This window comes from Molossus molossus, unplaced genomic scaffold (genome assembly GCF_014108415.1).
Source record: "Molossus molossus isolate mMolMol1 unplaced genomic scaffold, mMolMol1.p scaffold_m16_p_7, whole genome shotgun sequence".
Classification (NCBI taxonomy): Eukaryota; Metazoa; Chordata; class Mammalia; order Chiroptera; family Molossidae; genus Molossus; species Molossus molossus.
The window spans coordinates 7024487-7047340 of record NW_023425401.1 but is presented as its reverse complement, the minus strand read 5'-3'; the positions used below and the strand labels follow the sequence as shown (position 1 = coordinate 7047340).

Genomic DNA, 22854 nt, shown 5'->3' with positions numbered 1-22854 from the left:
TATCCTTTGTGTATCTGAAATTCAAATTGAACTGGGTGTCCTATATTTCACCTGGGAATCCTACTTGGATAATAAGTCGGAAAGCCAACGTTCCCTTTTTGCCTTGGCTGACAGAAAACTCACAGACATACTGAGATGTTTGAGACATTCCTGGCTGCAGGAAGCAGGCTATCTTAGGTGTGTATTATCGTCACCTTCATGTGCCCTCCAGATACTTGATTATAGTAATTTACATCACATTGTATGTTACTATAATGTTTGAATTTTTATAATAAACGTACTACTTTGTAATCAGAAAAAAAACAAAGATACCATTTCAATCATATATTTTATAAAGTGCTCCCCGATTTTCAACTGAAATGAAAAATTAATTAAAAAAAGATACATTTTCAACTATCTAATGAGACAGAAGTGTGACTTTTCCTTCCCCTGCAGATTCACGTTCTCTCTAGGAGATAGGGCGAGGACCCTGGTGGGAGAGGAAGTGAGCAGGAGGCTGGGCCATATGCTGCTTGAAAAATTACATTCAATGATATGACCGCCTGCTGCGATGTGCCCTTAGATATTATCTTTATTTTTTAATTTTAAAATAACATTAAAGAAGGACTCGAGGTTTTTATGTTCATCTGAAGGGGGCATGGGTTTTCGGTACTCAGGACCATGCATGTCCAGGGATTGACATTTCATCGTCACCCGTTAGCAAGGGACACCCACCACTTTCAGCTCAAAACCCCACCATTACCGTGACTCAGCTGCTCTCTGTTTTGATTTCTGTTTCTCCTGCCACTATAATCAAATGTTTTCTCTGTGTTTGTTTGTTTGTTTGTTTTAAATCTGATTTCCCCCTCCTAGGTTCTTCCATTTGTGTGTTTGCGGTAGGATTTGAGAATACTCAATCCTGCTACAGAAGTCAAGAAAAACAAACAGAGTGGATGAAACTCATAAGATGTGTTAAGCTGAGATAGTGCGTACGCAGGTAGGTGGCTTGTGAAATGTAGGCAGAATTTATGAGCTGTGTTAAGTTAGCAGCCTACAAAATGTGTTAAAGGGTTAGAGAACGGTACAACACTCCCCCACACACTCGCCCACCCCTCCCTCAGTCATGTGCACAGTGACCGCCCCCAGCTTGGGACAGTGGATGAGGAGCCAGGCTTTCGCAGGAAGGAGTGAGGTAGGAACTCTGCTGGTGGTTGGAGGTGTGTCTGCTACCCTCCGAGCCTGGAATAACAATGGAGGTGACGGTAATTCTGAAATGAGCCACAAAACAGGACCAAGATTTGGCTGTAGGAATCAGATCTGAATTTTACATCTGGCTCTATAAATACAGCTAGCTCCACGTTCAGATATGACACATTAGAAGGGGGTTCCACCGCCATCCAGCCTCCAAGCTTCGTCAAGGGAGGGTGATACAATTCTGATCTCCACGGCGGGTAAGGTTGTTGGGGGAGGGGTAGGAGAGGTGAGGAAATGCCCAGCAACCTTGTCTTGGGCGGCGGGGTCTCCACGCTCTCAGGATTCTCCCAGCTTGTTTCAGCCACCTTGCTGCTCCCCCAGCAGCCCCAGCCCTGGAATCACCCATCAGCCTTTCCGCGGGAGTGGACAGCGGCTGGTGCTGAATTACAGAGGGACGACGGCGGATTTGCATCCACAGCCAGAGCCGAGGAAGGCCAGTCAGCTGCCTAGGTTTTTCCTGGATATTTGATTAACGTCAAAATAATGCAAATCTGTGTTTTCCTGGTTAAATATTTTAGACCTCCCTCATGTGTTATGGTGAGGTTTTAATACTCCTCACTGTGCAAAAATTAGGGAGGATGTAGCTTTAGCAGGGTGTCGGTTCAGTATCTCCTATGGCTATCGATGATTACCCTGTGGACCAGAGCAGTCAGCAGGGTTGCTGGGGGGTCAAAGGCCAGTGCGAGAAGCAGGTTGACAAGTAGAAGCCCTACACCATGGGAAGCATCATGCTGAGAACGGGTCACCTAGTGTCCCTTTCCAAGTGGACTATCCCGAGTCTAAGAGGAGTGGATTTTATTGCCCGCCAACAAAAAGATTTGAGCAGACCCATGGAAGCCTCCTCATATTTTTCTTCCTTAGTAAATGTGGTAGATAAAAATGAGAAGTAACAGCCACCAATAGCAAAGGTTTTATAGACCCTAGCAACAAGAGAATGTGTAAGTCATATCACATTAAACACTAAACGCCTTATTCATGCAACATTATTCCTGAGATTGTTCAGGCATTTACGGCAGGAAATATGCAAATCGAGATCTCCCTCATCAACTCCTGCTTATTCCTTTTGAGCATTTATGTTCTCAGAAAACTCATCTTAAATGTACCTTAAATATACATATGTGGGAAGACTTAATATTTATCAAGAAAAATTTTCCAAATGTGTAAAGACCACAAGATATTCGGTGAGTGTTACGCCAACTATTTCATTGTTTCAAAATTTCTTTTGATTTTATCAATGACATAAAAGTGTTTTTATGTCCTAAGAAATATACATATTTTTAAAATATGTTTTTATTGATTTTTTAGAGAGAGAGAGAGAGGTTGAAACACACATGTGAGAGAGAAACATCCATCAGCCGCCTCCTGCACGCCCCCTACTGGGCTTCGAGCTCACAACCTGGGCATGTGCCCTGGCCAGGAATCGAACCTGCAACTTTTTGGTGCACGGGACAGTGCTCCAACCAACTGAGCCACCTGGCCAGGGGAGATTTGGAAATATTTTAAGCCTTAGATTCAACAAGCAACTTATGTTTGGGTTTCTTCCAGCACCTGCAGTGAGAGAAAGAGTGATGCCTTCAGTCACAGTTCAGCTGGCTCCGCACTTTCCCTGCGACAAAGGGAATCTTGTGGTCCCTTTATTTCACTGTTCCATTGGAGCCCTCCCGACCCGGCAGTGCTGCGGGGAATTTGCACAGTGTATTTCCTTCTCTGTCACTCCTCACTGAGTTAGACCTAAATTGATTATTTTCAAGTAGTACAAAGTCACTCGGACGAAACTGCAGCTGATGGAAAAATATGTGAAAAATACCATCATTACCATCATTGTTATTCTCATCGAGATAAGGCAGCAAGAGAAAGACAAATACCATATGATTTCACTTATGTGTGGAATCTCATAAACAAAATAAAGGAACAACCAGAAGAGAAACAAGCTCATAGATACAGAGAACAGACTGACAGCTGTCAGAGGGAAGGGGGGGTTGGGGGGCTGGGTGAAAAAGGTGAAGGGCTTAAGCTAAAAAAAAAGACACAGATAACAGTATGGTGATCGTCAGAGGGAAGGGGGGGGGTGCGTGGGGAGGTGGAAGAGGGTAAAGGGGGGATAAGTAATGATGGAAGGAGACTTGACTTGGGGTGGTGAATACACAATACAATATACAGATGATGTATTTTAAAAATGGACACTCGAAACCTATATGGTTTTATTAACCAATGTAGTCCCAATGAATTCAATTAAAAAATTAAGATTCCATAAAAAAATACCATCATCAATTAAATAAATATACTTGTTTTTTACTTATTTCCTAGGATCTAAATTCTCAAAGCAGAAAAGTTTTGGTTTTCTTACGCAAAGAAGAAAAAAGCTCTTAGGCTGACCTGTGGATAACGGGACAAGTGTCATGGGCTGGGACTCAGACAACAGCTACCTGTCAGCAGCAGGGCTGCAGCTATCCCCGTCCTGGGCACTGGCCACTGCCTCAGCTGTCCTGCCGGTGAACGGGGGAGGCGTCCCTCCGGCTTTATGCCACTCAGTCCCACAGTCCCTGCCTCTTGCCTTCTGAGGCCACTCATGCCCAAGGTCCCCGCTTCCTCAGCACTTCGGTCCCTGTTCAATCGGAATGCCAACCTGAGAAACGTCAAGGGTCCTCCTTGACCTTCACACACACTTCCTGGCTCTGGTCCCAATCCTTCAGGCTTTGAAATGCGAATGAGTCCTACAAACGCATGCACACCCCTTCACGAGGCCGATTCCCAGACAACTTTTGCATTTTAAGCCAGAGCGGGAAAGGGAACTGATACAGCATCTCCCTTACGTGGCGGGTGCTAAGCTAGGACACTTGTATCAACAGTTAAACTTCCTCCAACAGGCCTGTGCCTCAGGGACCCGTCATTTCCCTCTCTGCCTCTCTCCCTTCCACTAACACTTTCTGAGCAATAACTATGTATCAGATACTGGATTTTGCCTCTTAGAAAAGAACAAGTGTGTAGGCCTCAGAGGAACAGGAAATTAAACGCCTGAGCCTCAGACTAAGTAGATATTGAAAAGCCCCTTTGCTAATGGCACCTCCCGTGGCTGCCTCTGGCTCGTGGAGGTCGCAGAGGTGGGACACCGAGAGGCTGGGATTCGAACCCAGGTTCCAGGGGGATGAGAAGGGGAGAGGCTTTGCATAGGCAGGATCCTTGTGAAGCTCAGCTTTCACTAGCCCCTTATTTCTGGTCCTTGCTGCCCCCGGAGCTACCACGTCTCATGGGGCCACATCGGCTGAGCTGGGTTTGCTGGTGGTTGGAAACGAGGCTTCTCGGCTGCGTGCCGAGGGGCTGGCCTTTCAGACACGGCTTTGGGTAAAAAGTCCGGAAATCCACAGATTACCCGAGAGTTGTTGCTTCCGCTTCTCTTTCGGCGCAAGTCATGCACAACTTAGGAAGAACACAGAATGACTGTTTCGGGGGTAAATACTGAAATGACATGGGACCCCACACAGACTCCCAGGGCCTGCTCTGCCCCGACACACGCTGGGGACAGGCAGCCACACGGCACATCGTGGGCTCACTGCTAGCCTGGAGGTGCCTCTTCCAGGGCAGCCTGACCAGTGAAGACCTGGGGGACAGGGAGAGAATACACATCTGCTCCTGCCTCTGGAGCCTCAGGGCCACCTGGGTGGGGCAGCACTGTTCTCACCAGCCAGTGATAGGATATGGACAGCTGCAGGGCATAGTTGAACGCTCTGAGTTTGACTCGTAAACCTTAGAATCCCGTGAGCAGTGGAATGAGTCTCATATGGAGGTTCCTGTTGCCCTGTAATTCATCAGAAATGTGAGAGGGGGAGGGAGAGGCACATTACGTGCCAGCCTGTGACGGGCACGCTGCTGACCGCTTCATCAGGCCGTTGTAAGTTCCTGCGTGGAGCTCACCGTCCCCGCTGGGTAACCTTCAGGACTTTCCCTAATTCCTCCATGTCTCAGTTTCTTTATAAAATGCACCAATAACAGCACCTATCTCACTGGGTGGTTGAGAGGATTTGAAAAGACAGTTCATGCATAGTTTAGAATTGTAAGTGCTCAATAGAACTGAACGCTTGGAGATATGAATCCAGGCATTATGTCAGCATGTAGAAAGAAATACCCATCCCACATGTGGGGAATCGGGGAAAGAGTCTTACAGACCTGTGGTCTGATTGAGTCCTGCAAGGTTAGCAAGAAGGAGCCAGGCAGAGTTTAAGCAATGCCACGTACAAAACCCCAAGGCCGAACTGATAATATTATGCACAAGGAACATCCACAACTTCCCCCTCAAAATGAGCACCTCAGACATCAAGTATACCAGTTATCCATTGCTATGTAAAAAATTACCCCACATTTAGCAGCTTAAAACATATGACAGACCAGCTGACCAGTAACAAGAACAATAACTACTCAACGCACATGTGAACTTCAACTTGAGCTCAGTCAATAAATTCCAGGGAAAAGGTACAGCCTTTCATCTGATCCTACGCCAGTTCAAAACTATATGAGACCGCGAGGAAACAGTCAAATAAAGAATTCTAGCAAAATGTGGCCAGTGAACACATAGAAGGCACAATGGCAGGCAATAATCTTTCATCACTTTGCCTGGAAACAGCTCTTTTTATTATTTTGTTACCTTGTCATCTCCTCTTAGTTTCTTCCTTTCCCCTTTTCTATTATTTATTATTTCATCTGTAGCCCCATGATTTATTTATTCAATGCATGAACCGAGGGATGCACTTATCGAACTGTCTCACACCAAATGAAAACGCATCTCGCAGTTGGACTTGACCGAATTCAGTTCCTTCCATCATCATTTGTAGAGCGACCGGAGAACGGTATCAAGATCCGTAACAGTGAGAAAACAGGAGTTTAAATGGCCTGCTCTTACAAAGCGTATCACACGTCAATTCTTTCACAGGGCCAGTGAAACCAATTCTTCCACCAACAGGACAAGTAAGTCCTTTGAGGGCCAGAAACAGTCCCATAGGGCGCCTATCAGAAAGGGGGTGCTTTGACATCTTTGCTTGGCTTTGCAAGAGCAGGGTCATTTCTAAAGCACCAGGCTGTCATTTTTCTGGGTTGAGGGTAGCTTCTCTTTTTCAGAGAGGTCATATCTTGAATTTGGCTTTGGCAGAAGCCCAAAGTGCACAATCAAGCCGCGGAGAGAAGACCATTGGAAGCCGTGAGTGGGGGCCCAATGACCAGGCCTGAACCGGGCTCCCACCCCCCAGTACCGGAAATGACCTCATTTTCTCCCTCCCCTCTCTTTCATCTCAGCCTGAGAAGCTACCACGGACCCTTGCTGCTTCTCTTCTCCTGACTTGCATAGATGATGGCCCTGGTTACTGCTGTACCTCTGGCCAGGGTGCCTGTCTCCTCACTGTTGAGACCATTCGGTTCTGCCTTTGTAGTTGAAAGCAGTCATAGACACCATGTAAATAAATGAGCATCCTGCATTCTAATAAAACTTTATTTGCAGGTGGAGGGCCGCATTTGGCCTAAGGGACATTGTTTGCTGACCTCTGCTCCAGGGTTGGCCAGACTCAGTTTCTAGCTGAGCTCCATGTTTAACCGCATTACCTTGGGTAAGTTAGCTCCTCTCTCTAAGTCTCCATTTCTTTATAAAATACACGTAATCACAGGGTCATTTAGTATTAAATGAGATAATGCTAAGTACCATGCCTGGCGTGTGGTAAACACATAGAAATATCTACTTCATGTTATTATTATGTTTGTGAGTTTGTGTGTCTATCTTTCCAATGAGACCTGAAGCGCCTTAGAGACTGCTTCTCACACCTAGAGCTCCAGTTGTCCACCCTTATCTCTGTTCTGTGTCGCTAATAATAGAGCTTTTCCAGTGTTGGCTGGGCGCCTGCTGTCCAGCCAGGACTGCGCTGGGCCACCTCTGCTGCAGCACGGGGTGGCCTGTGACCAGGTTCTACCTCTGTGTCAAGTTCTCCCAAGGAATGGTCCTTTTTCTTTCCCGCAGGTGGGAGGGGGTAAGAATGGGAGCAGCCACCTGGGACGCAGAGATGACACCTGCACGTTGAGGATGGTCTACCTTTCCTGCAGCCCTGGACTGCCTTCCTCTGGGTTACTATGAGAGGAAAACACACTTCCATTTTAAGTCATTGGATTTTGGGATTCTTTGTTACAGCAGCTAAGCCTAGAGCCTGCTTGCTTCATAACTAGTCTTCTAGGAAGGACTGATCCATTCACCCTTCTTGCTGGCTCTCATGTGCATTACTGCTCCTTCCTGATCTTCTTTCCTGTGGGCTCTTTGTCAGTCGGGCTTTAAACTCTTGGCTCGGTGACGCTGTTCTCCGTTTCTGTCTCAGGAACCTTTGGACCGGTGTTTCATGATGCTCCCTTGATTTCCTCTAGGAGTTACGGTTTAGTTCATCCATCTGACTAACCTTGCAGCCATTGCCTTGAGTTGGAAATTTCCAGGAAATTGTACAGTAACAAGAGCTGGGTGGGTATTCGCTGTCCCTTCATCCCCCCAAGAAGCGGCCTGGAGGGAATTAGACAGTTGACTGATCCAATGAATGAATAATGTGTAGCAATTGATTCCAGCCATCCAAAACCATTTTTAAATGCCCAAATCTCCTCTTTCTGCATTCCAGTGGGTTTGAGATTCTACGTGTTTCCCCTGTGATGAGTTAGTCCCATCTTATGGTGGAGGAACTTGAGGGAGAGGGGAGCCGAGTGGTAGATACAATTAATTAGGGGGCAAGAGTCTGCACCCCGATCTTAGCAGCACACCAGAAGGCACAGGTGTTTAGGACTCACGCTGCCTCCCTGTGTGGATATCTCCATCTAACAAGCTAGAGAGCAGGCATGTGGCTGAGTAATTACGAATGCCTTTCAGAAGCATGGAGCTTAAAAATAATTTCCTCTTGCTGTTTTTAATAACAACGAACGTTTGTCTTTTTTAATTCTCGCAGACGGCAGTGAGGGCTAAGATCACTGATGTTTTCGGAAGCACGAGCCTACAAGAGCACCCAGCCTGGCTGGCAGGTAAGAGACCCAGATGCTTACCTTGGGCAGGAACAACAGGCATTCAATTGATCAGGCCTCAAGGCAACGGCCCATCTGGCTTGTGCTCCTGAATAGGGGAAGAGAGCAGAACATCCTGCTCCCGTGGCCTGATCCCCCTCGGAGAAAAGGATTCAGCATGGTGAACGCACCACCCTTTTCTGATGGAATAAATCAGAAGCAGCTCGGATAGAGGCTTCTCTTCTTCCCTTTGAGCATCTTCAACCTGACAGGCTGCAAAGTGTTTAGACGCAGGAAATGCCATTTCGCCCAGTTGTACTAACCAACAGCCTTTCCTCGTCTTAAAAAAATAAGAATAAAAGAGAGTACTCTCTTTCTTTCTTTCTTTCTTTCTTTCTTTCTTTCTTTCTTTCTTTCTTTCTTTCTTTTCTTTCTTATTTATTTTATTTTTGTTACAGATGTTTCTCCTTTTTTACCCCATTGACACCCCCCTCCCCATCCCCCCCACCCTGTCCCCACCTTTCATGTCCATGTCCATTGGTTATGCGTACATACATACAAGTTCTGTGGTTTATCTCTTCCCTCCCCCCATAACCCCCTCTTTTGAGGGTTGCCAGTCTGTACCCTACTTCCACAGGTCTACTCTATTCCTCAGACTGTTATGTTGATTATATTCCACAAATAAGTGAGATCATGTGGTATTTGTCTTTTCTGGTTGGCTTGTTTCGCTTAGGATAATACTTTCTAGGTCCCTCCATGTCGTCTCAAAGGATAAGAGATCTTTTCTTACAGCTGCATAGTACTCCATTGTGTATATGTAACCACAGCTTTCTTATCCATTCATCTACTGATGAACACTTGGGCTGTTTCCAGATCTTAGCTATTGTAAACAGTGCTGCTATGAACATGGCATATATATTACATATATTATACATATATTCTTTCTGATTGGTGTTTCAGGCTTCTTAGGGTATATTCCTAGAAGTGGGATCACTGGGTCAAATGGCAATTCAATTTTTAATTTTTTGAGGTAATACCATAGTGTTTTCCATAGTGGCTGCACCAGTCTGCATTCCCACCAGCAGTGTACTAGAGTCCCCTTCTCTCCACACCCTCGCCAACACTTGTTTGATGATTTGTTGATGGCGGCCATTCTGACAGGTGTGAGGTGATACCTCATTGTTGTTTTAATGTGCATCTCTCTGATGATTAGTGATGTTGAGCATTTCTTCATATGTCTCTTGGCCATTTGTATGTCCTGTTTGGAGAGGTGTCTCTTCAGCTCCTCTGCCCATTTTTTTACTGGGTTCTTTGTCTTCCTTTCGTTGACTAACTCTTAAATACTTCTGGAGTCAACATAAAACTAGATGAGGCAGAATTTCCGTAGTTTATATGCACCATGAAAATCAGCCAGAAATGTCTGCTTCATGGAAGCTCTAGTCTCACTGATAAACTCAGGGGGCTGGGAGGGGCCGGCTGGAGGCAGCCACCTGGGGGCCTGGAGACTTCTGGCTTGTGTTGCGCGCAGGCCAGTAAAGAGGCTCCGAACCTGATCTCAAATCATCTCAAAGAGGAATGAAGCGCACGAGGGCTTGAGAGATGGGAGCCCCATTGCTCTGGGGTGAATATGCATCACCTGCAGCCAGATTAAGGGTTCATTAAGGATTCATTTTGTCCTTGACACAGCACGAAATTCAATCCGTGCCTGCTTACCCTTCCGACAGCAGCCTGCCAGGGGTCGTGCTAGCATTTTATCAAGTGCAGACAACAGCCTTTGCTGGCGAGATAAACATTTGGGAAATTGGGTTTCAGAGTCGCTTCTCCCCCTGCTCCCCCTGCCCCCAACCTGCCATCCAATTCTGTGTTCGGTGAAACACAGCGTTTTTATATTTTGGAAATAATTTTTGAGCAGATGGGGATGGAGGCAGGAGGGCGGTATCCATTGCGGGCCTTGGGGACCTCTCTACCTTGCTTTCTTTTTCAACAAAGCAACTCAAGCAGTGAGTGTTTTTCCAAAAAAAGAAAGAAAGAAAAAAAAGACAGCATGAAAGTGTTTTCAGATTTGTTCCTTGTTTTCCTTTGAAATCTTCTGAAGTTGACATGGAAGCTTATTGTGACTCTGCCGCCTGGGGGTGTCTGGGGGAGAGGAGGGTGTTGTTTAAGGGGGAGGTTAGGACTGTCTGCCTGGCCCCAGCTGGGCGAGGCTCAGGACCCTGCTTCTGCGGAGCCACGAGGGTGATTCTTCACACTCTTTATTGAGCTACAAATGTCTTTCCAAATGAGCACACTCCTAGTCTAATTAGCTGTAAACAGTCCCCCCCCCCCCCCCCCGTGCCGGCGCCGCACCGCTTACCCAGAGGGCGGCATGAGCAGGAGAGGGGCTGTGCAGGGAGGCCCCAGGATGCCCTTCCTTCTCATGGCACAGTTGGGATGGGGTGATGCATTTGCAGGGGTGTCTTCTGCTTTGCAGGGAGACAGAGGCACACAGATGTTCCGTGGTCTCACAGAGGAGTTGCCTATTTGCTCTCTGTTTCCCACGGGCCTGAGGCTCTCTGAGGACCACTCTGTCACCACTGTGTCATTAGCCCCTGTCACAGGGCTTGGCGCACAGTAGGTCCCAGGTTAGTATTTGGTGATCGGTTGTTTATACTTGCTCCAACCATTAAAAGCCAAACAACCAAAGAATGAGACAGCCGAGCTCAACATACCTCTTGGATGTGTGCGAGGCAGGGTGCTCGTACCTAGGCTGACTCCCTGTGCAGAGGAAGGGGTTCTATAGGGAATACATTTTAAAAATTGGAGGCTTTTTTTTTTTTCAAGGAGCATGATCCATAGTAGCCAAAAAAATGAAACCATGAATCAGCTTAATATTTGGTCTTGGGGGGAATAAATGGTTTAATAGTTTATGGCTTGTACACTGAAGGAGATTCTGTGGGCCCCGGCCGGTGTGGCTCAGTGGTTGAGCGTCGACCCGTGTACCTAGAGGTCGCCGGTTCAATTCCCGGTCAGGGTACATGCCCAGGTTGTGGGAGGCATGCAGGAGGCAGCCAATCAATGTTTCTATCTCTCTCTCCCTCTTCCTTCCTTTCTCTCTCTAAAATCAATAAAGAAGAATTTTTTTTTTTTAAAGAAAAAGATTCTGTGGGCCTTGGTTGGTGTGGCCCAGTGGTTAGAACGTCGGCCTGCTGACCAAAGGATTTTGGGTTTGATTCTTGGTCAAGGGCATGTACCTGGGTTGTAGATTCAATCCCCAGCCCCTGTCCAGGCCCATGAGGAAGGCAACCGACCGATGTGTCTCTCTCACATTGATGTTTCTCTCTCTCCCTCCCTCCCTTTTTTCCACTCTCTCTAAATATCAATGGAAAAAATTGAGGATTAACAACAACAACAAAATAATAAGATACTGTGGAGCAGCGATAACTATAGTAAGTCTAAAGACTAAGTAGTAACGTGGAAAAATGATTACGATTAGCACTAATTGTCAAAAAGGAGAAGCACCAGTGGTATACTTGCTATTCATGTGACTGCCGGGTGTGTGTGTGTGTGTGTGTGTGCATTGTGGGGTGCAACGCTGGGAAAGAATGGAAAAATTGGAGATGACGAGGGATTTTTTTTTACTTTTCAAAATTAGTTCTAATGCTGACTTTATGCAGTCATTTTTTTCTAAGAAGAATATTAAAAGAATATTTCAAAACCAATCTTATACTCCAGAATGTTAAAACAATTCTCTCTGGGTGGTAGAATTAAGGGGAATTTTAACGATTTGTTAATAATTTCTGTATTTGCTTCTTTTTCTCTATTGAATATCTAACATTTATAATTAGATCAAAGCAATACAGTAAATAATCCCTCTCTTCCTCTCTCCCTTGGGGCAGACAGACTTCCTTCCCCATCGATGGGGGTAGGGCCCTCCACGTGCTTTGGCTGGTGGGCTGGTGGGCTGGTGGGCTGGTGGGCGTGGCTCAGCAAGTGTGTTTGTGTAGGGGCCTCGCCCTCTGACACACCTGCTGTTACCCTGAAAAAACGCAGTCGGCATAGACCGTCCGACCAAGAAGAGGGAGAGATGTATGGGGCAGTTCTCCACTTAACCTTTAGGTTGGAGCCAAGACCAACAGAGCCCGTTGGAGAACAGCTGAGCCCAGACAACTTCTGTGTGGGTGAGAAGAAATGGCGATTGTTTTAAGTCGCTGAGATTTGGGGTGGTGTGTGCAGCATTCCTTTGACTATAACTTGGTGACGAAGTTTCATTTTCTGCATCAGTTTTCTAAGCAAAATATTTCTCTCTACTCTTCTTGTCCCATCATCCATGCTTATCAAATGGTAGCTCACAGAGGGGGCCTGGGCTTGGAGCGACGGGCTACTTCGCTTAGAGAGGAGTGTGGGCCTGAAGAGACATTTTAGGAACCAGAACATCCAGGGCTTGACATAAATGACAAAATGATGCTAAAACTGTAATATTGTCCCCACCATCAACAGCATTATTAACATGCAGGTAAGTCTCATGACTCTTAATTACCGTTATGCTCAATTTGGGTTCGTCATCAGCCCTACTTGGTTACTCCTTCTCATAGTCATTTCTCAAAAGTGTGTACTGCCCCGAGGTGATGGGATGCAGTGGGGCAGGAAAGAATCCAAACCCAGGCCAACAAACGCTCACCTGTGGATTTCAATTCGTTTGTGGTTGCAAAGAGCAGATCAAAAAGGTTTCCATGCAAGTCCTGATGGTCAGGACTCCAGCAGATCTCCCTTTGTTGGTGCTGTTGTTACTTCTCACCTGAGGATATTTTTCCCCCATTGATTTTTAGAGAGTGGAAGGGAAGGAGGGAAGGAGGGAGAGAGAGAAACATTGATGTGAAAGACACACATCGATCAGTTGCCTCCTGCACACCCCAACCAGGGCCAGGAATTGAACCTGCAGCCCAGGCACTGGGAATCGAACCCACAACCCACTGAGCCACATCCAGCCAGGGTGCAGGAGTGATTTCTTATTTATTTATTTTTATTTATTTATTTAATCCTCACCCGAGGACATTTTTGCATTTATCTTCAGACAGAGCAGGAGGGAGAGAAGGAGGAAGAGAGCGAGAGAAACATCAATGTGAGAGAGACACATCGACTGGTTGCCTCCTGCACGACCCTGACCAGGGCCGGGGACAAACTGCAACTGAGGTACGTGCCCTTAGTGGGAACCGAACCCAGGACTCCTTGGTCCGCGGGCCGACGCTCTAACTGTTGAGCCACACCAGCCAGGGTGGGAGTGATTTCTTTTTTTTAAAAAAATTAATTAATTTATTTATTAATTAATTTATTTTTTAATCCTCACCGGAGGACATTTTTCCATTTTTTGTTGAGGTAGAGTGGGAGGGAGAGAGAAGAACAGAGAGAGAGAGAGAAACATCGATGTGAAAGGGACACATCGAGTGGCTGCCACCCGCACAACTGACCAGGGCCGGGGACAAACTGCAACCGAGGTATGCGCCCTTAACAGAACCGAACCCAGGTCTCTCAGGACCGCAGGCCGACGCTCTAACCGCTGAGCCAAACCGGCCAGGGCAATTAATTTATTTTTGATACAGATGTTTCTCCTTTCCCCCCACTAATTTCCCCCCTCCCCCCCTCCCTGCCCTGTCCCCATCTTTGTTGTCTTTGTCCATTATTCATGCATACATGCATATAAGTTCTGTGGTTTATCTCTCCCCCACCACCCCCTCTTCTGGGGATTGTCAGTCTGTACCCCACTTCCACGTCTCTGGGACTACCCCATTCCTCAGACTGTTATGTTCATTATATTCCACAAATAAGTGAGATCATATGATACTTATCTTTCTCTGTTTGGCTTGTTTTGCTTAGGATAATACTTTCCAGATCCCTCCATGTCGTCTCAAAGGATCAGAGATCTTTCTTTCTTACAGCTGCGTAGTACTCCATTGTGTGTATGTACCACTGCTTTCCGGGAGTGATTTCTTTAAAATGGCTTCTCAGTGGGTCTTTCTCCTCCCCAGAGACTTAGTGCTCAGTGGCGAGCCAGAGGCCGTCCTCCCCCGAGAACCTGCCCCTCCGCCTCCAGAGGCACAGATGCGGTGGGAGGACACGCGGGAGGACCCCGGCCCGCCTGGTGAGGGGCCCCCACTGCCCTGCGGGGTTGGGCGTCAGCTCACTGGTGCTCGGTTTGAATCCAGCCTCCGGTTCGGAGCATTTTCACAGCCTTGAGCTCGCTGGAGCCCACAGCCTGGCTTGAGATCGTGTCTATCCTCATCGCCAGCGCTTCTGGGTAGGCGGCTTGCTCAAGGTGACGCGGACAGGAAGCGGTTCCGACACCTGTCCCCTGCGTGTCTATAGAGCGAGGCTGTGCTGCAACAACACCACTCCAGGGGGCTCTTACAGGGTCAATGGAGCTGCCCTGGTTTCTTCAGCCTGTTTCCCCCAAGCTGTTTGCCGACAACAATACGGAACAATCCCCCAAACCTTGTCTTACAATAGTTGGTGCAGGCATGATACAAGTTCACTGAAAAACATTACCCCGAATTCTGCCGTCCACCACACTGATTTAGAACCTTCAGTGATTTTCTTTGCGCCCAGACACACACATTCGGTATTTACAAGGACTGGACCACACCTACCGCTTTGCCCCTTGCTTTTGCCCCTAACACACACAGTTTCTCGCCAGTAACTGTGTCTATGATGCCTAAAGTATGAATGGTTGCATAGTGTTTCATTTTATGGCTGAAATATAATTTTACATCGTTAATCCCCTATTTTTTAATATTTCTTTTCTCACTGTTGCTCTTATAAATAGCTCTCTGATGAATACTCATGCCCGTAGATTCTTGAGCAAATGACTGGTCAGTTTCAAAGGTAAATTTCCAGATGTGAACTTACTGGTTAAAACCATGAACCTTTTACTGTCACTTTGTACATAATGAACTTCCTTACGGAGAAGTTCAAGCGTCTCCAGCTCCCATTGGCAGTGGAGGAACACGTCCGTTTTACCATAATCTTGCTAATACGAGGCCCTTATCCCTTCTTAACCTTTGCCTACTTGACAGATGATAAGTGATACTGCATTTTCATTTTAATTTGTGTTTCTTTGATTCCTACTGAAGATGAAACTTTTTATATTGATTGGTCATGTTCTATGCCATTAAGAATTTATTTATTTTTCTTATTGATGAGCAGAAGCTCTTGGTTATTAGAGGATTTAAATCCTGCCTTATAGGTTATAAATATTATTCGACTTTTTCACTTGTCTTTTATCTTACGAAGCTTTGACATTGCATCCATTTGACAAATATTGCATGATATTATATAATTAAATCTAGTAATGATTTTTCTTTGACCTTCATCTGATAAAATCATGCTCAGAGAGAACTGGAATGCTTTTTAAAATAATTCTTTTCCAGGAAGACATACGTCTGGGATGTCTTCTGAATCTCTGAACGCCTGGGAATAAGCTTCCGTGGCCCTCAGGTCGGACCAACGCCCTGGCAGTTTCTGACGCACAATTTTTGGTTCTCAGACCCCTGCAGAGGCCACCCCACTGTGTCAGAAATGTGGTGCTGAGAGATGTGGACCCTGGTTGGTTGGTCACTGGGCAGAATGACAAAGATTTGCTCTTTGTGCTGGAATAACAGGAAAAGCAGGACACGGTGCGGAGAGGGGCTCTTTTATGCTCTGGCCTGGCCAGCGGAGGTTTTGCATTGAAGACAGAGGTTTCCTCAACGCAAGGAGACTCCTTTCATTATTGGTTTTGTCACTTTTCCTCTTCGCCTGATGTTTGCTCTTCTTCTGGGTTTCTTGTTCAGTTCCGGGACCCCTCCTGCCTGCCCCTCGTCTGGGTTCCAGAATTTTCCCAGCTGGCTGGCAGGCTGTCCTTCTGTTTCTGGCGCTGGCCGACCTGCCCGTCGGCATCACCACCGCGTTCCCCCATCGAGGAGTTACTGCTTCCCCCACAGGAGTCGTCCTGACCTCAGACCGGGCCTCTTTCGTGGTACGATTGCTGCTCATTACTGCTGAGGATTTGGATTTAGTATTTACGAAATGTCACTCTTTCTTACAGCTGGCTTTTTTTATACAGACACTCTTCTTTTGAGATTAGGAGCGTTTGTTTGTTTGTTTGTTTATTTATTTAATCCTCACCTGAGGACATTTTTCCATTTTTTGTTCAGGTAGAGCGGGAGGGAGAGAGAGGAACAGAGAGAGAGAGAGAGAGAAACATCGACGTGAAAGGGACACATCGAGTGGCTGCCACTCGCACGACCAACCAGGGCTGGGGACAAACTGCATCGGAGGCACGTGCCCCTAGCAGGAACCGAACTCGGGTCTCTCTGGACCGCAGGCCAATGCTCTAACCGCTGAACCAAACTGGCCAGGGCAGGAGCGTTTTTTTATATACCCGATGTTTCTCAGCCTGCTCATCGATACAAAGGGGGGGGGTGTCTATGTTTGCCCAGTTTGGGGACTTGGGAGAGGTTCAGAGCCTATTCAGGTTCATGTCCAATTTCTTTAGTCTGAGAAGAAGGGGTCAAGAAAGAATTGATTGCCCTGGACAGTTTGGCTGAGAGGTTAGAGCGTTAGCCTGAGGACTGAGGGTCACAGGTTCGATTCCCGGGCAAGGGCACACACCTGGGTTGCAGGGTCGATCCCTGACCCTGGTCAGGATTGTGTGGGAGGCAACCGATTGATGTGTCTCTCTCACATTGATGTTTCTCTCTCTCCCTCCCTCCCTTCCTCCCTCCCACTCTATGTAGAAATCAATGGAAAAATATCCTTAGGTGAGGATTAACCAAAAAAAAAAAAAAAAAAGAAAGAAAGAAAGAATGGATCATTTCTGTATTTGAATTTCTCTGGGCCAGAGTTTCAGTTTTCTAGGAGAGGCAGGAGGGAACCACCCCAGAGGTACCATCTGTGGGACAGTGATTTCCCCACTGGGCCTCCGTGTCTCTCCGCTCAGCAGGGGCACCTCGCCCTTCTCCAGGGGAGGTGCTCTGGTTTCGAGCCTGTTGTGACAATGCCCTCCTGTCGCTTACCACACTGTTTGAAATGAACCAAACTGAAAAGGATGTGTCTTTTATGGTGGATTTTGCTGAGCAGGAAAATTTGCACCTGTCTAGAGTCGGCATCCCATTTAGAGAGAGTACAGAGAAACACACACAAAGGCCACACGGCCGGGACCATTACTGCCAAAATGACTTACCAAGGACATCTGCGAAGCCGTGATCCATTCCGGAGGGATGTGGAAATGAGCCCCAGCTGAGTCTCCCAGCAGAATGATCCCCCTGGGCTCTGAACCTAGGGGCACAATTCATTGGCGTTATTTCTGCTCTCGGGTAGTTTAAAGCCTCCAGACTGTGCAGTTGGGAGAGCGGGTACCTGGTGTGTATTCCACGCACAGAGCATCTTAACAGTGATGCATTGCCACCCTTGTGTGCCGCAGAGTGAGGGACAGAGCGTCTCGGAGCTCAATGAGATCTCCGCGCCATCGACACCGTTGGCTAAGCCGTACAGATGACGGCGTGCTCCCCAGCTCAGCATAAAACAAACTGCCGTGAGACGTCCTGAGCGAATGACGGATGATACGTGAATCCAAACTTTATCTGGACTCGAAAATGTGCCCTAAATTTTGGTTCTGGAAATTGCTCTGTGGACAGCACACCGATTTCTGTTATAATTCACTTTAAGAACTACTGATCTCCTGGAGCAATTTTGATTTAGCAAAGATGTTATGACCCCTTAAAGCTCTTAATCCATATACGCAAAAGCACTGGATGGACGGTTCTGCTGAGTGATGGAGAGATGGCGACACAAAGGTCCCTGAGCGTTCTGGTGTGTTTGGAGGTTAAGAATCACTTAATGGGATTCTGAGGCCCATCGATACAAATCATCCACCCATGGGTGATGCACATACTCTTCCAAATCCCTTAAGATCCTGGAAGAATTCACTGGTGCCTCCCAGAGTCAGGGAGGGGAGACTCCTTCCCCCACGACCCCCCCGCCCCCCCAATTACCCTCACTCCAGTGGCTTCTTGTCTGGGACCCCTGTGACAGCTTGGCCACACGGATGGTGACTGAGAAGACTTGGACATCAGGAGGGGTGCAGATGTGGGGAATTCAAGACACTTCCCACAGTGACCCCAGAGCCTTATACCAGGATTTTCACTTAGATCTGAGATTCTTTATGCATTTGTTTGTTTGTTCATTCATTCTTTTATTCGTCCATCAGGCATTTCTAAACCCGTAACTGTGTGTTTCCGACCTTTCTGCCTCTCTGAGAGCTTAACTGTAATTATACATGAAGTTGGCTGAGGGCAAGGCCTGCATCATGTCTGCCGCGAAAACTCAGACCCAGGGACAGCTCTTGGTACTTAATAGGAATAGACATTCAGGAAATACCTGTTGAATGAATGAATGAAACGCTTTTAAATGCTGGAGAAAACCATTGCCTAAGCATAAAAGAGTGATGCTACCAGAGGTCTTGCTGGAGACTCAGCATCACTGGGAGCAGGTTCTTAGCAATATGTGGGTGGGAACAGGTTTCTCCTGACAGTACCGGGAGCCCACGCGTCAGAGGCATTTCGGAGTTTAGAACACAGCTTTGGCTCGGCTGTTTTGGGAACTCCAAAGGCTGTAGCTTAGAGGGGCCCTCGAGTCACCCAGGTGTGAGTCTTACTCCAGCTGACACGGGGATGCTGTCGGTACAACTCCAGACACCTGAACTTGCTGTGTTTCCAGAAGGACACGGACAAGTTACAAACCATCACCTCTACTGACTTTCTTATTTGGAGAAGTGTTGGATTGCAGTCACTCACCCTGTTTTCTATACCTCAGCTCTTCCAATCCTCAGACAAAAGAGTCAATTAAACAAACGCAGTTTTGCTTTCTCTAGAATTTGCCTTCTTTTTCCATAACCCTTCTCCTATCTCTTATGGATTTGTCATGAAAATAAGTGTAAATTGGTCACATTTAAGTCCCGCCAGGCGTGATGTTACTTGGGGGTCTGTTCCCTTCAGGTGGACTCAGGCTAGAAAGAAGAATGTCCTGTCGTAATAACCAAACCGGCTTTTGCAGTTCATACCTTCACAGAATTTCTTCTCGTAGGGAATTCCATCTTTTGGATCAACACCCTTTCAGAGAGAAGCGACAGGATTAGCAGTTTGTTTTTAAATTGATGAGACGCACACATAAATCCTCCCCAAATGGCTTTAAAAGCACGAAGGCAAATCAGTAGATAAAATCCTTTAAAGTCTCTCGAGTCCTTAATCCAACACAGCAGCGCTCCGTGGACGCGAGCTGGGCTTTCAGGAACTGGAGGCAGGAATAAGGGGCGATCCAGAAACGTCGGGCTGTCGTCTTCCTCGGGTGTGACAGACCCACGTCGGAACGGGGTTTCGGGGGCGGGGGAGTGTTAATCGAGTTGCTCACCCAGATGCCGTTGCAGTTGGAATCCTGATGGACGTCCCAGTTGTCTGGTCTAAGAGGAAAACGTCAGCGTTAGTCTCCGGCATTCACTTGTCACTTAGCGCCTGTTAGCTTCGTGAACAAACGCACCCATGAGTGGTACCCAAAGTGTCACTGATAGACAACAGGTTATTATTATTTTTTTAAAATCCTCATCCGAGGACATTTTTGTTCAGATAGAGTGGGAGGGAGGGAGAGAGAGAGAAACATTGATGTGAAAGGGACACATCAAGTGGCTGCCTCCCGCACAACCCAACCAGGGTCGGGGACAAACTGCAACAGAGGTACATGCCCTCAGCGGGAACCGAACCCGGGTCTCTCTAGACCGCAGGCCGACGGTCCAACCGCTGAGCCAAACCGGCCAGGGTGACAACAGGTTATGGAAGGCGAGAGCCACACACTGTGCGCTGTAATGGACAGACGTCTCTGCTCGGCCCCTTGCCACGACGTTGGTTTGGGACGTTTGTTGGGACGGTGGGCCAGGTCCAGTCTTTTCGTGATGGACTCTATTCCTGAACCGCGTTGTGGTGGGACAGTGTTAATGCGCATCCTCAACGAGCCTGCAGCCCCTTATATTTAGACAGGTGACGCCATTAAAATGTGTCTCCAATCCGAGCATCTGGTTAACTCGGTGCTTTGGCGCGATGGCCACAGCAAAGGGGACATATCCATTTTTGGAAGTAAGAGAGGTGATTGTCCGAACATCAGCCAGGACTCGAATGTCACATGTTGGTCACTCACTGGAGCCCCCTCCTCGGTCCTGGTGGGAGAGGCGGCTGTTTCTGGGCCCGGCCCCATGCGGCGGTGTCTGGGTAAAACCCACAGTAATGTGGATAGGGCTGTTTCTCCCTCGAGACCCGAAGCTCCACGAGAGGAGGCCTATTTCTATCTTGTTTGCCACCTGGGGTGGCGCAGGGGGCTTGGCAATTAGCAGGTGCTCACTGAGCCTTTCTTGCACAAATGATGTTCTGGCTTTCACTGAGCTTGACTTCATCCCGGATAGGGGGCCCTTCTGTCTGTTGGACACACCCGCTTGGCTGGGGAAGGGAATGATGCTGCCTGCCTCCCTTTCAGAAGATAATTTTCAGGATCAGTGAGCAGCGGAGACAGTTACCTTCTGCCCGGGTATGCCATCTTGTTGCTGTCATTGCAGTCTCTCCCTCGCCAGTGGTAGCCGCGCAGTGTCTGCAACCAAGGGCACACGGGAGGGTCAGCTGTGCCTTCACGCGAAGCGATGAGGGGCATAAATTAAGATTAGTGTGACCAAACATGCTGTGTGAGGCGAAATGTAGCATGGGACCAGGGCCAATAGCAGGTGGTGTGTGTATGTGTGTGTATGTGTATACATGCTATTGGGGGTGTGGAGGTACATATGTGTGAATGTGTATTTATGTGGGCAAGTGAGCACACACGTGTATGCGTGGTGTATATATGTGTGCATGTACACGTGTGTCTGCCTGCATGTGTGTTTGTGTGTGTCTATGTGCACTTCCACCAACTGTGGGACCACCCAACTCCCTGAACATTCTTTATTTTTTATTTTTTGTTCAGGTAGAGTGGGAGGGAGAGAGAGGAAGAGAGAGAGAGAGAAACATTGATGTGAAAGGGACACATCGAGTGGCTGCCACCCGCACGACCAACCAGGGCCGGGGACCAACTGCAACCGAGGTACCTGCCCTTAGCAGGAACCGAACCTGGGTCCTCAGGACCACAGGTCAACGCTCTAACTGCTGAGCCAAACCGGCCAGGGCTGAACGTTCTCTATTAATCACTAGTCTTGTAAGGTTCTAATCAATTGGTTTATTGGGTCAAATAATAATTTTACTGGATAATTTAAAAATCTCTAGGCAATCTAGTTAATCACATGGATTTATTATATGGTGGGGCTGCCTGACTTGAAAGGCTCAGTAACTACGGTCGTCATGAATCATTCACTCTGGGCACTTTGTGACATGTTACTTGCTTGTTTCTTTTGCAAAGAACATCCTGACATCCTAATTGCTGCAAAACAAATGGGCACACTTGCATAATCCCACACACACACTTTAAAAAAGTAAGTTGAAGGAGGTTTAAGAGTTTCCAAAATAATTCCCAGCACCTTTGGAATTCATTGCAATCCCCATGGAGACGTAGAACTGGCTCCAGGAAACAAAACCCGGGCCTAAGACCCCCTTCGATAATCTTTGTTTTATTAAGATGCCAAAAACTCCGTAAAAATGGCAAAACGGCGTCTTATCGAATTAATAATACGTTCAAGCGGAGTTCACTCTCGCCCTCTTAAAGGGGTGTGTCGTCAGCGACCATCTGGTTACTTTTTACCATACTTACGGGGGAAACACTGTATTTGTCTGAGTCGACATCTCTGAATGGCACAGAATTCTTTAAAGTTCTGGAGGAAGAAAAACAGAACACCTGGTGAGCTAAGAAAGAAGGAAGCTGTTTGTGGAAGCAAACAGACATTTTCAGGCTGCGTGGCGTTCCCGTGACAGAAGCCCGTTCTAATAATAGAGTACACAGAGCACGGGGAAACGTGGCAGTGTCTGCTGCCCACCGGCAGAACTGTTTCCTCTGAACTTCACTCGCCCGGGGGGAGTCAGATAACTGCCCCGGAGCTTGGGGGGCGTGGGTGTGGACGCCGAGGTCCTGGGAAGGAGGCTGTGGTTTTGGTCCCATCAGCGTGCGTGGCGCACACAGGTCGAACGTGTCCGTCCCACACGCAGTTCTGGGATGGAGTCTGTCTTGCAACTTTGCTCTTCAACCACTTAGGCGGAGACTCTTGAGGCTTAGGATACGATGGTCTGTATGCATTCATGGGCAACAAGACACCTGCGGGTTGATGCGTGCAGGTTGCTAAGAGGGGCCCCCCTGATTTACCGCTGTTACGATACAAGACAGAGTACAGGCTCCGCCAATGCTGATCAGAACGCAACGACGGAAAACTTGATCGCCCCGTGGTGGCAGCCTGGTATCCTACGCAGGTTTTCTTTTCCTAGTAAAGTAGTGCTTTGTCTCTTTTTATCCCTCGTTTCTTCCCAGAGTCCCTAAGTGCTAAGCGCCATGGAGGCCACCAGGGCTGAAATGCTCACTGGGAAAGGGTCTCTCCGCGCTCCAAACGCGGGCGGTGGGTGAGGAGGCCGCTGGGGCAGGCTGGCCGAGTGACCC

General features: G+C 47.6%; 1 protein-coding gene and 1 long non-coding RNA gene across 2 annotated transcripts in view; one reads left to right on the top strand and one right to left on the bottom strand.

Annotated features, from left to right (window-relative positions):
• The window catches only part of AOAH (acyloxyacyl hydrolase), a 124271-nt gene that overhangs the window by 49746 nt on the left and 51671 nt on the right, over positions 1 to 22854 (bottom strand). The window contains exons 7-11 of the mRNA XM_036247343.1: positions 22021 to 22081; positions 20807 to 20877; positions 19657 to 19705; positions 19310 to 19358; positions 17432 to 17526 (exon numbers count right to left, since the gene is read on the bottom strand). Coding sequence (XP_036103236.1) covers positions 17432 to 17526; positions 19310 to 19358; positions 19657 to 19705; positions 20807 to 20877; positions 22021 to 22081 — 325 coding nt within the window. The remainder of the gene's footprint in view (positions 1 to 17431; positions 17527 to 19309; positions 19359 to 19656; positions 19706 to 20806; positions 20878 to 22020; positions 22082 to 22854) is intronic.
• Positions 857 to 12646, top strand: LOC118620247. Its single transcript, XR_004957384.1, has 5 exons — positions 857 to 976; positions 6719 to 6824; positions 7624 to 7714; positions 8187 to 8259; positions 12563 to 12646. It is a non-coding gene; the product is annotated as an uncharacterized LOC118620247 (long non-coding RNA).